The sequence below is a fragment of the Dryas octopetala genome, chromosome 4 (assembly GCF_963921425.1).
Source record: "Dryas octopetala chromosome 4, drDryOcto1.1, whole genome shotgun sequence".
Taxonomy (NCBI): Eukaryota; Viridiplantae; Streptophyta; class Magnoliopsida; order Rosales; family Rosaceae; genus Dryas; species Dryas octopetala.
The window spans coordinates 10,777,392-10,793,560 of NC_141369.1; the positions used below are offsets into that span (position 1 = coordinate 10,777,392).

At 34.7% G+C, this 16,169-nt stretch overlaps 2 protein-coding genes across 3 annotated transcripts; one reads left to right on the top strand and one right to left on the bottom strand.

The window, feature by feature from the left end:
- Positions 1-370: 370 nt before the first annotated feature.
- On the bottom strand, positions 371-12,582 carry LOC147286731 (ARM repeat superfamily protein). Of its 2 annotated transcripts, XM_086242223.1 has the most exons (20): positions 12,459-12,582; positions 12,085-12,148; positions 11,904-11,976; positions 11,649-11,771; positions 10,821-10,990; positions 10,104-10,253; positions 8,950-9,093; positions 7,966-8,026; positions 7,244-7,557; positions 6,384-6,515; positions 5,509-5,628; positions 5,235-5,321; positions 4,968-5,090; positions 4,579-4,699; positions 4,351-4,476; positions 3,969-4,103; positions 3,319-3,470; positions 3,041-3,181; positions 1,884-2,207; positions 374-1,078 (listed from the first exon to the last, which is right to left on the bottom strand). In XM_086242223.1, the coding sequence occupies exons 2-20, from the start codon at positions 12,139-12,141 to the stop codon at positions 968-970; spliced, it is 2,664 nt and encodes an 887-aa protein (XP_086098349.1). In that variant the 5' UTR covers positions 12,142-12,148; positions 12,459-12,582; the 3' UTR covers positions 374-967. The 2 variants fall into 2 exon arrangements, with proteins under 2 accessions (XP_086098350.1, XP_086098349.1); XM_086242224.1 differs by lacking the exon at positions 3,041-3,181 and having other exon boundaries at positions 371-1,078.
- Positions 12,583-14,566: 1,984 nt separating this feature from the next.
- Positions 14,567-15,702, top strand: LOC147286732 (senescence-specific cysteine protease SAG39-like). The gene is made up of 2 exons (XM_086239379.1): positions 14,567-15,011; positions 15,110-15,702. The coding sequence occupies exons 1-2, from the start codon at positions 14,567-14,569 to the stop codon at positions 15,700-15,702; spliced, it is 1,038 nt and encodes a 345-aa protein (XP_086095505.1).
- The last annotated feature ends 467 nt before the right edge of the window (positions 15,703-16,169 follow it).

Genomic DNA, 16,169 nt, shown 5'->3' on the forward strand with positions numbered 1-16,169 from the left:
AATCATGCATTGAAATCTTAGAATTACATTATAAAGGTTGAAATTGTTTTCTAATATGAATAACATTATATAAAAACCCTTGGACAAATTAATATAGGTGTAAAATAAAACTGCACAAGCAATCGTGATTAGCACGATTGAGGTAGACACAACACAACCTTGACACAAGCACAAGACAATCACAAACCGGACAAGCACAGCACAAGTGTTTAAGGCCGGACCATGGCCGAGGCTTGTTTTAATTTTTTCTTTTTTATTCAATTTATTTATTTTTAATCTTTTAACAATAAACTGAAGGGGAAAATTTGAAAAAAAAAAAAAATATATATATATATATATAAATGCAGAGTGTACGTGTACGGTGTACCCGACCAACTAAATTTTCTTTTATGCTGAACTGCTATTTCTGATAAAGCAATTTTCTATCTTCAGATAAGAATTAAAACTAGTACAAATATCTCGTCATGCTTCACAGTTGTTCATTGTACAGCTTTGCCTGACCTTTTCTTCTTGCAGCCTAACCAAATGCGAGTACTAAACCAACTATCACTATCAGCCAGTTCAAACCCCAAATAAAGGAAAGTACTTGTCAAACTTTCTACTACAAAACTGGACACCCAGCATAACCCCAAAAATATGCTAGGTGTTTTCTATGCTACTCTTTCTTTTTCTTCTTTTCCTTTTGATCCCCCAACCATGGTTTTGCTATCTAACTCAAAGTTGCAGTCCTTGTAGCCATGAGGAAGACACCACCTGGGCCATGGGAGACTTGCACTCAGTAGTGCCTTCAAGTATCTAAACTGGATCAAGGCAAGGATAATTGACCAAGATTGACCCAGAAGACATTCTCAAATTGCTGTCAGGATTTTGATCATTCGTTCTCTTCCAAATTCCCACTAATTCCATCAAAATTGAATAATGGAGTAGAAAACTCACAAGGCAGGTTACTTAGGTTAGGAATACCCTTCTAGACTGACTGCATCTCACTGTGCAGTGTACTTGTTACGTTCTTTAGTTGATTGAGCGCACATTTTACCCTGTGTCTTTCTTCAATGGTCATGCTGATTTCGTCTGAGGACTGCATAAGCAAAGTGGGAGACAATTAAAGATCTCGATATGATGCACACACAAAAATGTAACTCTAGAATTATGTGGGAGATGATCATGAATTCAAACTTAAGTGCCTGGAATCAAACCAGATCGCACCCAATGTAAGAATTACTCCTAAGAAATGCTTGTTTTAATGGCAGAGCAATCAGAAATTTAGAACATCAAGGACTTTCCAAGCCATGAAGTGCTTCAAATTACAGTTTGAATTCTTTTGGCCAACAATTTACAGCTCAAACTTTTATTTGCAAACAAATGTAACGCTGTATAATATTACTATTGGCTCATACATCCATATATATATTTATCAATTCTTTCATGCATTCAATATATACATACATGTGGAATAATTATTTGTTGTATCCCGTTGCAGTGGAATTGCAATTTCCTTTTTTTTTTTTTTTTTTTTTACTAATTATGTTTTATATTTAATATTTGGAATTATCATAAGAATGATCAAAATTCAAATGAGGACCTACTTCAGGTATGCCCCCACCAACAAAAAAGAAAAAAAGAAATCAAGATTCTCGGAAATCTACAACTACTAACCTAGTCACATGCAATGCATGTATAAAAGAAAGGGTTGAGTTGATTGAACTTTGAGAAGAAATTATATATATTTTTAATTTTGTTCATCACAATCATCACTATTCATTAAAATTGTTGTAATATTTTTTTTTAGTTTTAAGGGTGTATTCACCCTTGTACTTCTTATTAGCTGACAAAGTGAAATCTCCTAATAATAGTATAGATATGCCAAGGGTGCAAACCAATACCTGTAAAGAGACAATGCTTTCCAAGATACAGTCAATCTCTGCCTTGAATGAACATATGATTTTCCAAATTTTGTCATCCTTCTGCATCAATAGAAGCATGGAAACGATTGCATCTACCATACTTGAAATATCTGTAGCATAGTGGGTGTGATCCCGAGGTAAATGTGGCAAACTACTTTCAGTTATCCATGACCCCAACGTTTTCAATACGTGATTCAGAAGTTTGTGACTTTTATCAAATAAGAAAAAGCAAGGAATGAGATAATAACAGCATGCGCTTGAACAAATGGAATTGGTGGCCTTCTTATCATCTTCAGCAATGCACTGCATCAAAGGAAGAAAACTGAGAGTAATAAAACTCAAGAAGGCAAAGGACTTTACCTTTTTCTGGAAAAGAATAATATGCAGCATTGTGCAATAATTTAAAAGTTCATGCACAGGATGGCACAAATGTAACACATCACATTGAAAACATACAGAAATCATCACAGCAAGATATCTTACAATAAATATATCCTCAAATTGATAATTATTTAATAAATAGACATATATAGACATCTCCCTCAAATTGATAATTATCTAATAGTCCATTGAGTCTTGCGCCACAGCATGCAACTATAAGAATATGACAAGGCCACTAGCAACATATCACACAAAGATCCGTTCATAGAGGTTCCTATTGGACAATGATACCTGCTATCCACACAAAACATAACAGGGTAACATGTCCCCATGTCTTTGTTGGATGTCCTTTCCCAAGGATAATGGGTTTGTGCATGCATTACTATAAAACTAGAAATATATAAATAAGAATGTTCTAATTACAAATATGATACGGGTGTACACTACCGAACTGATGGCAAGAACAAGAGAAACCCAACCATTCCCTAGCTTCAATGGGATAATCCGCTGCTACAAACATGATGAAAGATATTCATTTTTAATTAAAAGTCCTTTCAGGATGCATGATATCATATATCAGATTTGTGCATGCTGTAAAACCACTTAACTTCATGTAACAGACTAAAATACATACAATAACAGATTCCAAAAGGAAATGCCATCCTCGAAACACATACGCCAAACTAAGTGGAGAGTGAAAATGAGGAAGTAAAAAGTAAATTTGTGGGTGGGGGGTGGGGGGAAGAGATGCTTACATGCACAACGTCAAAGAGATATCGCGGAAGGAAATTGCCTAGGGTTATAAAAGCTTGTTCAGAAATTATTGCTGCTTTAGAGTCCAGTGTAATAAGCACCCTAAGCATAGCACAAGCATTGTCTAGAGGAGGATAATGCGACTGAAATAAAAACAAAAACCAGAATCAAGTACAACATTATAACTTACGAAAGATAAACATGAAAGAAAAGTCAGTTAAGAGGAAATAGATGTGAAGTTAAAGAAAAATAATCAAATGAAGTTATTTAGTCAAATTACCATCTGATCGATTATCATATTCTCTAGTATCTGAAAAACAAGAGAGTTATCACCCATCTGCGATAGGCATGAACAAACAATGCTGGTGACTGACTTAAAAGTTCCCCGATTTGAGATATTCACATCACTCTCTATAACAGGATAAATATTTTCTGCAAAGATAAAGCCGTTTCAGGTTTAGAAACCAATTAATTACAATCATAAATCTGCATACAAGTAATGAATTGATTCTCTTTTTTTTTTTGGTCATGACTGAATTGATTCTGTAGAAATTAATATTAAGGCATCAGATATTTTAGCAGCAAAAGAACAAGCAGTTTAGTATTGTCCAGAACAGCAACTTTTTGGGTCCAAAATTCCTTCTGCAAATCTCAGAGCAAGATAGTCAGTTTCAAAGCAGAGCAATAATTTTTTTTTGTTCTGAAGCAGCTTTTTAAAATTTAAGTTGACAACAATGTCTTACACTTGCAATTTAATTACCCTATTGGTAAATTATTCCATAAAGCATGCAAATTGATAAATAATTTGATACCTATTTTGCAAAAACAAACCTATCATGAGTACATAATTGAACCAATACAAAGAGAATATTTCATGTTAGTCATACGCATAACATGAACGGGCCAGAGAAGAACTTCTGTCAGATGTACCTGGGAAAACTCTGAAACGGGAGAGCAAAGTGATGAAGAAACTAATGTGATCAGAAATCTGGATATGCCCAGACTTATAAGCTGAATGCAGGACCTCTACGATTCGAAATAATACATACTGTTCCAGATCAGGACCTGAGATGCATAGGCAAGAAATAAAAATCTCACCAAGAAAAAAAATCCAATATCGCTAGTAAACACTATACTTCAACAATGTTCATACATTCCTGGAAAGTAGAAAAGAGAATATTCATAATTACTTAATACTGTTAGCATACATCATCAATTATCCTACAATTGAATAGGAACTGCTTACAGCATACCAAACCGTAAGCTGTTAAATTCATCTAGAATCTAACCGGGGCAGACATGAAAAACTTACATTGGCAACAATAAGCTATTGATTTCAGAAAAAGTGAATCCAAGTTAGAGAAATAATAGAGGCAACAAAGAGAGAGTTCCTGAGAATCTCTGGGAAGCCTTACAAAAGGACCATACACTATATTTCCTGCAAGGACAAAAGAAGGTACCATAAGAAGCCAAATTGTACACCGGTGGGTGATTAATCAATAAAATGAAGACAAGTGCCTCTATAGATTGGGCTCTTTACCATCATCTTGTTTTATGCTGAAAAATTCTGCCAGTGAGAATTGTATGTTGTCATATTCCCATGCAAAGGAAGAGTTCATCAAAGCATGTTGTCCCAGGCGAAGTAGAAAGCGCAACACAACCTGCAAAATTATTTAATTTTAAAGGAAGATTAAATGAGTAAAAAGCCTATGTGATGATTAATAATGACAATGCAAAGAAAAAAAAGATAAATAATGACAATGCAAAGAAAAAATAGATAAATAATGACAAAATTGCAGATAAGTCATGACATAGAGATACAAGAAGCAAACAATTTCGGGCATTTTCATCTTTAACACTGTCACAATCCAATGTCTTGTTTCTGACTGCATACTGCTAATTCTTTTACAAGGTTAAACAGATAATCACCTGGGAACAGGATGGGTTCTTATCACCTAGCAGGATTAGCAACATAGGAAGCTCTCTTATCCAGGCAATCTGAAAGCCTAATATCTCGGGATCACTTGGATCCAGGTACAGCATGTCTTGTCTCTACAGTACGTAGAAAAGATACCAAAATTGATCTTAGAGAGAGAGAGAGAGAGTCTCATATTTTTTGTGCATAAAAAATGCCAACTGGTTTACTGAAAACAAGCTTGAAGAAATTGCAAGTAGAAGGTACAGAATCAAGCTTACAGGAACTAGCATCTCCTCTATTATGGAAAGGCAAGCCAATGTCAAAGAGGACACAGGATTGCAATCCTTGAATGTCTTAGTAAAAGCCTGCAATCAAAGATGATTAGATAACATCATTTTCAGAAGAAGTTAATTGTTTTAACACCATTGTAGTATGCATAGCTTGGGAGCTCAACCATCGAAATCAAAGAAAAAGGAATTCAGTTGACATAATATGGCAATCTGCTGATGACAAGCTGTTGGAATTTAAATGTTTTTAAAGCACAGGTCACACCTGAAGAAGACGATACTTCCAGTCATTTTCCACTTGCAAAACAAGTTTAGGAACAAAAGGAAGAAGTGATATTAAATGTTTCTCCTGGGCAGCTTTACCAGAACGTGTTCCAGTGCAGATCTGAAAAATAACAAATCCAACTATTTAAAAGAATCCATTTACAGAAAGTATCAGAATGTTAAGATAACATAAAACATACTATACTACAGTACTTTTAACTTACTGTCTATGTCTCCTAAAATACTACATACGATCAATGGAAAATTTTAGACCATAATTTTTTTCCTCAAAGTTTTGATACTGCAAATAACAATCTATCACTCACATTATTCTATTAAACACAGCATCATATATATCTTTTTTTCTAGGAAAATTACACAAGCACCTACCAGTATTTCAACCCAAAACTAACCCCCACCCTAGTGATTAAGGGGGGAAAGGTGATGAGGCCACCACCAACTTTGTTCATATACATTTGCAAAATGAGAATATTTGTCAATAAAGATAATTTTTATAAACTGAGTTTGTCACTAAGAAATGTTTCCTTATTTTTTTTTCTTTTCCTTCCATAGGGAGTGAATTAGTAAATATTATAGGTTGATTTAAATACATATGGACCCCATGACTAGCATGTACCAAACAGATTGGATGGGAATCATAACTTTGCCCTCAGACAATTGCTACAAATGCATCAATTCATTGTACCGGATCAATTGAAGAAGCACATTGCTATTATATTTGTACTGTCCCCTCTTTCTCAATCTTATCAAAACTATCAAGAACAAAATATTAGTAATACAGGTGCAAGATACAGAATTTCCAAGAGCATGCAACTTCATATTAAAAATTAAAATATGATGGTGCAAGAATCAGACCTTTCGAAGCAGCGCATTTTCTAGAAATTCTAAAAATTTCTCCAATAGAATAGCAGGAGGGCAGATCCATTTTCTTAAGTGCAAAAATATCTCTGTGATCACAGTGTTCAAGACAAAATATTTAACATCATCCTGCCAAGAAGAAATAGAAATGAACCGATTCAAGTTATGAAAAGAGCAAGTCCAGTTAACAGAGCACTTGTTTCAGAAATAAGAGATCCTTCATGACGAGGGAAATGAGTTACTACACAGAGAGAGAGAGAGAGAGAGAGAGAGAGAGACCCCACTGCCGCTGCACTTTTGCGCTGCAGTGACACCTACGTAGCCCTAATAAAAACAGTAAATCCTACATCATAGGCCCATTAATCCCCTAAACCAGACTAAAACATACTCCCAGCACACCTAATAACCCAAAAAACACCATTGTAACTGCTTCTTTTAGTGTCACTACATCCACTGCAACTGCACTGCAGCGACGAACAAAAAAAGAAAGAACCAAGTGTTCAAAGGGAGTCCAAACGCTTTCTCAAGAGGGTTCAGAGAGCGTTCAAATGCTTGACGCAAAGTTTAAAAAACGCCGTGAATTTGTCCTTAAAAGTTTTTTCTTTTAAAAAAAAACACCTGGAGGTTTTTGAGTATTTCTAAAAATTTTCTAATTAAAATATCAATATTGAGAGAAATTAGAAGCAAGTGGTAGAACAAAATTGCACGAAGAGAAAATAAGAGAATAATAATGCAGCTAAAAAGAGAACTATCAAGGATAATATTGATATTTAATACTATAAAAACTGGTATCGGCTTTCATGTTTTCTAGACTATGAAAACAAAATGATGAGTGTAAACTTATATTAAGATTATACCTTTTCTGAAAGTTGATTTGTCATGTTAAGGGGAAACAGAATTAGTAACTTCTTCAATAGTGTCATAGATATAGTTACACCCAACGTAGTCACATCAAGCCCCCCTTGAGAAGGTCCCGATTCCAATTTACCCTCATCAGTCATATGTACAAAGAACTTGACTGCAAGATTTATACTGTTAAGTATGGACAGCATACAATCAAATGATTGTGCATCAAGAACTGAACCAGTCTGAACTGCCGGTATAAAATCTTGGAAACAATTGACTAGAACTGGCACAAGGTCTTTTAGTTTTGGGATGATGATAGAACACCCTACAAAAATAAAGAAAAAAGATGAAAGGCGAATATAAAAAGGAAAGAAAAAAAAAAAAAAAAAGCATGTTTAATAAAATGGAAGTGCTTGGATTGTGGAATGATTTGTCCCACTTATTAACAGAATGTAAGGGATAAACTATATGATAATAATATCAGAGTGAAATGTGAATTCTCCTGTTGTGAGAAACACTGTAAAATGCAAGGCATTTTAAAGTAAGAAGTGCAGACTAATAAAATTCTATAAATAAAGTACTAGGATCTGAAAGTTCATGTACTTCAACTATCAAGGTCATATTGGTCTATGCTGTGAGTCTATGACATGACAAGACAAATAGTGCCATCAGTAGAACATATACACACAACCGGTAAGAACAAATACACACAAGGTAAGAGTGTTTCACATACCAGAAGATTCTGCAGGCACATCAGGCTCAAAAGCATGCAGAATCCCTTGTCCAGCATCATTCTATTAAGTAAAAATAAAGTATTAGAAAGCATTTTGCATAACAAAGGCAAAAGATTAATAAATTCAAATTCTTCCTCTCGTTCCAAATTTTTCATCCAGCTTTAGAAGTCAGATATGAAAGGAGCATCATATAATGCATGACACACATAACAAGTCCATAAGTATTTATTCTAAGTTTTCACATGTTTAAACAAGGTTACTTTTCATGGAATCATGTCCAAACCATGCTTAACACCCACTTTTAAAATGAATGTTGAAATAAACAACAGAAAACATATTTGAAAATTTGGATGTGTCCAAATTCAGAAAGATAAAGATCCTTTTAATTTTAACTTTACGATTATAAGTTTCTATTACAGTAAGCCCATTTTAGGTTCAGCCTAAGTGCAACCAAAATGCCTTTCAATTTTTTTGTATTTGGAAGACAAATGCATTCCAAAATTAGTACATATATTAAGATTCAGTTAATTCATGTGCATGTTCCTGGTGCTATGTATTCCCATGCTACATGAGAGTCTATATACTTCTTAAGCTAGCACCTGATTGGTGAAATTCTCATTATAAACATTAAACTCACCCACAACTCCAGATGAAATATCACAAGCTTAATGATAGGCACACAAGACCCACAGTAGAACCAGACAAAGCCTCTACAGATATAGACTAATATTGGTGAAAATTTTAAAGGATCAATAAGACAATGATTATGATAACAATAATCATAACAACAAAAATTAGCAGCAGATTCTACAAGTACCATGAAGACATACGGTTAAAAGATACAAGAAAACAAGCAGGTTCATGCTGCACACAATTACAAACAGGAAAGGGGAAAAAAAACATGCAAACCAGCGGCAACTTCTCACATGAGCAAAGCAGGCTTATTAGTAGTATTCAGAATTAAAAAAAAAACTAAAAAGAACCTTTTCACATGAGCCAACTTCTCTCTTGTTACATGGCAGCAGCGACAAGCATCGCTCCAACCCGGCAAGAGCAGTCTTGAGCTTGCTCTTGTCCTGTAAATAAAACTGGTTCCTCCGCAAAATATCCTCAAAGTTTTGAAGAATCTGTCAATAAAGCAATCAGTAAAAAAGTCTTAAAATTATCCCTAAACACAAAAGAGAGTGGTAACATGGAAAGACTTTTGAGTGAACCTAAACCTTGGCATCAAAAATAAAAAATTTAAAGCACAAAGTGACAGAAAACACACATGCAAAAAGGACGAAGCCATAATTAATTGATAGGAAATATAGCAATGACAATGGCAGGATATAAAGGCAAACCAACAAACTGGATCACAGATCCAAACCCCGATAAGGATTCAATAAAGGATATCTGCTTTTATTAATCACACGTCCAAGGGGAAACAAGTAAGAAAGAATGAAACATTTAAGGTAAAAGATAAAGAAATCAAATGAAGTCCAGACTCAATCCTATTTAGCCCGAGGAATGAAAAAAAGCATTTATTTCCAATTATTTTGATTCCATTACATTGACCTAATTTTTGTTTCTTTCTCACACTGAATAACAACCTGAAGTCAACATTTATAAGAAAGAACCAGTAACTTGCCTGTTATTGAGCAAAATATGAGCAAAGGAAACCTAAAGAGAATAGGTCAAGAATTACAGAACAACAAGTTATCCACCATAGTCTTGTAGCAAAAGAATATTGTCCAATAAAGCCTCATTCAGCAACACATGACCACAAAACAGTACCGAAGCTCCTAAGTTAAGTAAAAAATTTCCAAATAATATTTAGTAAGGAATAGCATGCACTATTTCAAAGACGATGATGTAACATTGAAATTTTGTGACAGCTACATAACCACAAGCAAATACCCAAATTTCAAGTCCATCCCACTAGAACAACAAAAGCATAGGAGAACAACTTATTATATAACAGTTAGAAGTTAATGATAAAAACATAGATCAGAGATCCTCAAATTGTCTACATTTGAATAACGCATCTAGTATACAATTCCAATAAAAACAGTTTTTTATGTGATCCAATAAAAACATTTTTTTATGTGATCCAATAAAAACATTAGATACAGTTTTACAGCATAATCTTAGGTACCTTTTCAGAATACAAGAAAAAGGAAGGCGGATAGTACTGGATAACAAGCTCCAAAAATTTGAAAGCCATCAACCGAACATCAACTGCTAAATGTGTCATTGCATTAAATATATAGGTCATCATCAACGAAATGAAAAGCTCTTGATTATCCTGGACGACAAAAGAAGGAAACAAATGACACAGTAAATTCATTGGTTAAAAGAACAACAAATTGAACGATAATAAAGATGATAACAACAATATATCTCAAAAAACAATGTTATAATTAGATGAATTCATAAGTGCAACAAAAGAAGCTAACTATCAAATTGTTTTACAGTACTGAAGCTGCATAAAAAAAATTTATAAAGAAAATTTATGTCAAATTATAAAGAGATAAAAAAAATTAATTGCAGTTCCCCAGCTAGGAACTGGCTTTTCAGATCCATTTCTACTATGCAAAACTGATGCCTACTGCTCCAAATGGTGGAATTCTGACCTGGCCTTTAAAGCTTAAAAGCAAGAATGTTGTGGATGGCAACAATTGAATGAAAAAAGGAAGACACATATATCTTCAACCAATTAAGAGCAAAAAATAGCATAATTAACCACCCAAAAGTTACTTGAATAGGGAATTATCTAATATAATTGTCTTTCTTTCGCACTTATACATTAAATGTTGAACACAATTTTATGTACTTCATGTATTAGTGTTCAGACAAGAAAGAAAAAAATTACCTCCTTAAAACCAGGGAAAATCACTGCCTTAAAAAGTTGATATAGCGTTTCTCGAACCACTCTGTCATCATCGCCAATGCGTTCACGCAGTTTTTCAATAACAGCGTACTTGTGCAACCTCAACTCTTCTGGATACTTAAGGAACAAATCCTTAATACCCAACAACGCATCTTTAAAAAGAAATAAAACTTAAGAACATCAGAATTACGAGTAGATACAATAGAAAAAGTCAATATGGGAAAATAAACTTCCTAAACAACATAATTATTGGACAGGAAGTAACTTCTTCAAATTGAACACAATGAAAAAATCAAATGAATGTGCAGAAAAACATGATCAACGATCTAGGTAATCTGTTTTAGGATCAAAAACAACAATCTACAGTTATACTTATATCTATGGTATATATTAATAAAAAAAACACTACTAGAAGTATAGAAATATGTAACCCCAATAATTAGGCATATTTAGATTGATGTCCCCCATGAAGCAGCACCAATCATATCCAATTTTTTTTTTTTTTTTTTACCATTCTTAGGCTGGAGAAAAAATAAATTGAATTTTGAAGCTTTTATTACATGTTTCATTGATTTATTGACCTTAACATTTTTTTTTAGGAAAAAAAAAAAACTAATGACAACTTTGCAACATAGCCTACATTTCTATGAGGCTTATTGAGTACATATTCCCTTATTGATTACGAATGACAGATAATAATGGTACTCTATCGAACTCTATTTCCTAAAACTTTTTGAATTAATGATCATATTTTACAAGGTACTATTAATATTTGCATTAAAAAGATATCTCAAAATAACAACAAAATACCTTTACGAACTTTGGAGTTGTGATGAGATGTTTGCTGAAGCAGTTCCTTCAATGTCAAACCTTTCTTGTTCACTGCTAATCCTGCTTTCTCCGATGCCACACTCTGCTCGGGAAGAGTAATTGCTGCTCATAATGACCAATGTTCATGAGACATGTTTAATTATCCAGGGTAACAAGCACAAATCAATGAAAAATGACACACAGAGTACAACAATTAATAGGAGCAAAGGAATTCAAAAACAGCTTAACCTATACCTTTGGATTTTATTTCGGTATTCGTAGCATTGTTTGCTGGTGGCAATTTTCTGCCAATCTTTCGCTTAATTTTCTGCAAAAAATAAAATAAAAAATAAATAACAAAAAGAAAGAAACAAAGGCATCCCATTAAACTTTCAATACACAATAAACTCAGAGTATCAAATAAATTATTGATTACTTTGAAGTCGACGCCGCGCTTTTGCTGCTTCTTTGCAGGAGCCTTAGAGCGTGCCATTTAATTTCTGAACAAAACGAGTTACATTTTTTGTTAAATGGAATACAATTTAATTGACGAAATTAAAGTCTACGCTAAAATGCTAATGATAATGCTTGAAGTGCAATACGGCGTCGTATTCTAAAGCCTTAGTCGATGAGTAAAACCCAGAACTCCAAGAACACAAAATCAGGCTAATCAGCTCAGCTTCGTTTGGTGGCTAACAAAACTAGGTAAGTAAACCAAAGATAACAATTTCATACTTGAAGTAAAAGCTGAAGTAAACAGAGGGCACAATCAGTAATCGAGCATTCAAGTGCAGATACAAAAACACCCACCTGAAGAAATTTTTGAACTTGAGTGCAGAAACACAACAACACCCAGTTACCCACTGAAGATGAGAGCTTGAGAGAGAAACCCAACTCGTTTTTTTGGCTCTTGGCGACGGAGGAAGAGAGAGGTGTACGGAAAAAGAGAATTAAGAGGGTGAGTTGGGTGACTATAAGGGTCATTGGACACGTGGCGTAATACTGACCATTCGATTCTTTCAACGGCCAAGATTAAAAGCCAAAAGCATGGTTCGGTTTGTTAATGTTTTGATCAATTTTTTTTCCCTCCAATTTTGATCCATTGCGCACACAAAGCAGTTATAAAGAATCCCAATTCCGTTAGCAGAGGGAAGAAAGAAGAGTTAGAAGCGGCCATGGAAGAAACACCAACTGAGATCATGTTTCTTGAAAACCCAGTTGCAAAGTCAGAGCTTCAGGAGCTGAGGATTGGGGACCCATTTTTGCTCAAGTTTCAGAGAGACCCTTCTGATCAGAAATTCCCCAAGAAACAGAAATTGCAAAGTCAATGTGGGTTGGTAATTGATGGAGCCAATGTGCAGAAAGAAGAGGCTGTGGAGTCAGAGAAACAGAGAAAAAATGAGTCCAAGAAATCGAATTGGGTCCCCAAGATAACTGGTTTCACAAAGCAGCCATGGAGTACATGTGGAGAGAATATGATCAGGAAAAGAAGCTTTGAAGAGGAAGAAGAAGCTGCAAATTTGAAGAAACAGAGAAAGAACTGCAATAACTTCTCTGAGTCTGAATCTGAACCACCATCACCACTTTCTATGGATGATACATTGAAGATGCGTTTTAATATCATGCAAGATTCTGAAACAATGTTGGTCCTTCGGAAAAAAGCGTTGGCCACAGACTCGAATACAAAGAACAACCGTTTTTCAATGCCTCTGAGGAAAATCAAATCAGAATTCATGGAAGCCAGAGAGATGGAATCGCAGGGTAAGCGTATCCGAATTAGAAATGCCTTATTTTGAACCATGAAGTAGTGAGAGAGTTATACTTTTTAGCTATGGTCATCAGAGAGAGAGAGAGAGAGAGAGAGAGAGAGAGATTGCACAACTTAATGTGGAGTTTCTTGAAGCAAATAATGAGGGAGAGGGAAAAGGAACATTGCACAACTTCAATCTCACACATGCAAAAGATTAGGGTCTTAATTCAATTGACTGACTTCACATGAATTAGATCAGCTTGTATGATATTTCATTCCTTAGTGAAATTTTACTTTCATTGTTCAAAACCCTGAGATGGACAATAGATATTGGTAGTTTGATCACAAGTACTTCAATGGTGATATCTGATGCTTCATGTATTTTACTGAACATTTGATCTTAATGGTACATAGTTCAATGAGTTTTTTCAACTTCAAGTTGAATGAACACTAGTCCACCTAAGACAAACAAGTTTATCCGCAAGTTTAGATAAACATAAATCTTAATTGCTAGCTTTGGCAAATCAAGTGGCTACTGCTTACATGGTTCTAATTAAAAGAGAAATGACCATGTAATTAATGTGAATTAGTATTATATAACTATGGTTGTGTCTAGTACTATTGCATATATTGCATTTGAAAGCAATGAGCAAACTAACAGAAGAATAAATTATATTCTAAAATTACCATATTTTATATCGGAATTCCATACCATCCAACATATATAACAAAACATTAATTATTGAGTTCTGCTTATAATTCTCAAACTAATTAGCAAGCATTTTGTATGAGAAGTACATTTTTTTTTGGCCATGGTATGAGAAGTACTTAATTACGTGTATTGTCCCACAAATAAGGACGCACATAAGGACACAAGGACATAAACACATATGGACATAAGTTTAATTAGCTAATAACTTGTCGTGACATCAAATAATTGCATAAATAGTCATATGAGCTATATATTAATCTTATTAGTCCATATCAGAACATTTTATGGGGCACGAAGCTTATTTCAGATCATTTTTTGGGGCACGGAGAAATACAGCAAGGCCATTCTCTTCTCTACATAAACTGCAGAGTAGTCTACCATTTCAGTGTACCTGCTCTTTACTTCATTTACTGTATCAAATCCTAGCTAGGTGTTTCTACTAGCTACCCAGCAACCATGGAGTTCATTAACCAACAGCTGTCCAAATGTATTTGTTTGGGGTTGTTGCTTATATGCATGTTGGGGGCTTGGTCTTCTGATGCCACTTCTCGCACTCTCCAAGATGCATCAATGTATGCGAGATACGAGCAATGGTTGGCTCGTTATGGACGTGTATATAACAACATTTATGACAAGGAGACGCGTTTCAAGATATTCAAAGAAAATGTGGCATTTATAGAATCTTCCAATAATGATGCAAACAAACCTTACAAATTAAGCATCAATCAATTTGCAGACCTTACCAATGAAGAATTCAAAGCCTCAAGAAATAGGTTCAAGGGGCATGAATGCTCCACAAAGACCACTTCTTTCAAATATGAAAATGTGACTGCAGTTCCAGCTACAGTAGATTGGAGGAAGAAAGGAGCTGTAACGCCCATCAAGGATCAAGGCCAATGTGGTGATTATCAAGCATCTAATTTTTATTCTCCTTTTGAAAGAAGTTTAAATTGTTTCTATATGTTCTAACTTCTAGCTATTTGCAATCAAAATATATAGGATGTTGTTGGGCTTTTTCAGCAGTGGCAGCCATGGAAGGAATTACTCAGCTTACAACTGGTAAATTAATCTCTTTGTCTGAGCAAGAGTTGGTTGATTGTGACACCAGCGGTGTAGACCAAGGCTGCGAGGGTGGCTTGATGGACGATGCCTTTCAGTTCATCAATCAAAATCACGGGCTTAGTACCGAGGCTAGTTACCCCTACACCGGTGTTGATGGTACTTGCAATACCAAAAAGGAAGCCAACCATGCTGCCACCATAACTGGCCATGAAGATGTTCCTGCAAACAGTGAAAGTGCCCTTCTTAAGGCTGTTGCTATGCAACCAATTTCCGTTGCCATTGATGCTGGAGGTTCAGATTTCCAATTCTACTCAAGTGGTGTCTTTACAGGAACCTGTGGAACGAGCCTTGATCATGGTGTTACTGCTGTTGGTTACGGGGTCAGTGGTGATGGGACTAAGTATTGGCTAGTGAAAAACTCATGGGGCACAGAATGGGGTGAACAAGGCTACATAAGAATGCAAAGGGATATTGATGCAGCGGAAGGTCTCTGTGGCGTTGCTATGCAGGCCTCTTACCCCACTGCTTAATTTTACTTGCAAATCAAAACCAATGCCTACTACATATACCTTGTAGGTATTATGAAAATGTATGAACTTATGTAACCAAAAATAAAATGTATGAACTTATACGTGTAATACTTAATTAATAGACTTGAATGTATGTATAAGAAAACTAGCAAGTTTTAATTACAGAAATGAACTTCAGTTTCTTTTAATTAGTTGAATTCTCCAAATATATGTCTAAATTCAACCACTTCATTTGCTTGAATTATGCAATTCTCCAGCAGAAAACGCTTTCCTATCAAAAGGAAAAAAGAATTTTCTTTAAATAGCTTTGGAAGAGATAATTAAAGAATCCAGATAACCATTTTCTAGACACTTCACTAGTATGAAGCACTGGGGCATAGGGTAATTAAACATGTAAGCAGGGCAGTTTATGAGAATATAGAGCCATATACCTGAAGTTTATATCTTTCATTCCCAAAATCAAGATG

What these genes read in the sequence shown, in the direction of transcription:
- LOC147286731 (XM_086242223.1), bottom strand. Translation starts at nt 12,141, where the DNA reads ATGGCACGCTCTAAGGCTCCTGCAAAGAAGCAGCAAAAGCGCGGCGTC. An exon ending in AAGTTGGCTCATGTGAAAAG is followed by an intron (nt 8,027 to 8,949) that starts GTTCTTTTTAGT and finishes TTTACTTAATAG; the next exon opens with AATGATGCTGGACAAGGGAT. An exon ending in AAAATGCGCTGCTTCGAAAG is followed by an intron (nt 5,629 to 6,383) that starts GTCTGATTCTTG and finishes GTTATTTTTCAG; the next exon opens with ATCTGCACTGGAACACGTTC.
- LOC147286732 (XM_086239379.1), top strand. Translation starts at nt 14,567, where the DNA reads ATGGAGTTCATTAACCAACAGCTGTCCAAATGTATTTGTTTGGGGTTG. An exon ending in CAAGGATCAAGGCCAATGTG is followed by an intron (nt 15,012 to 15,109) that starts GTGATTATCAAG and finishes CAAAATATATAG; the next exon opens with GATGTTGTTGGGCTTTTTCA.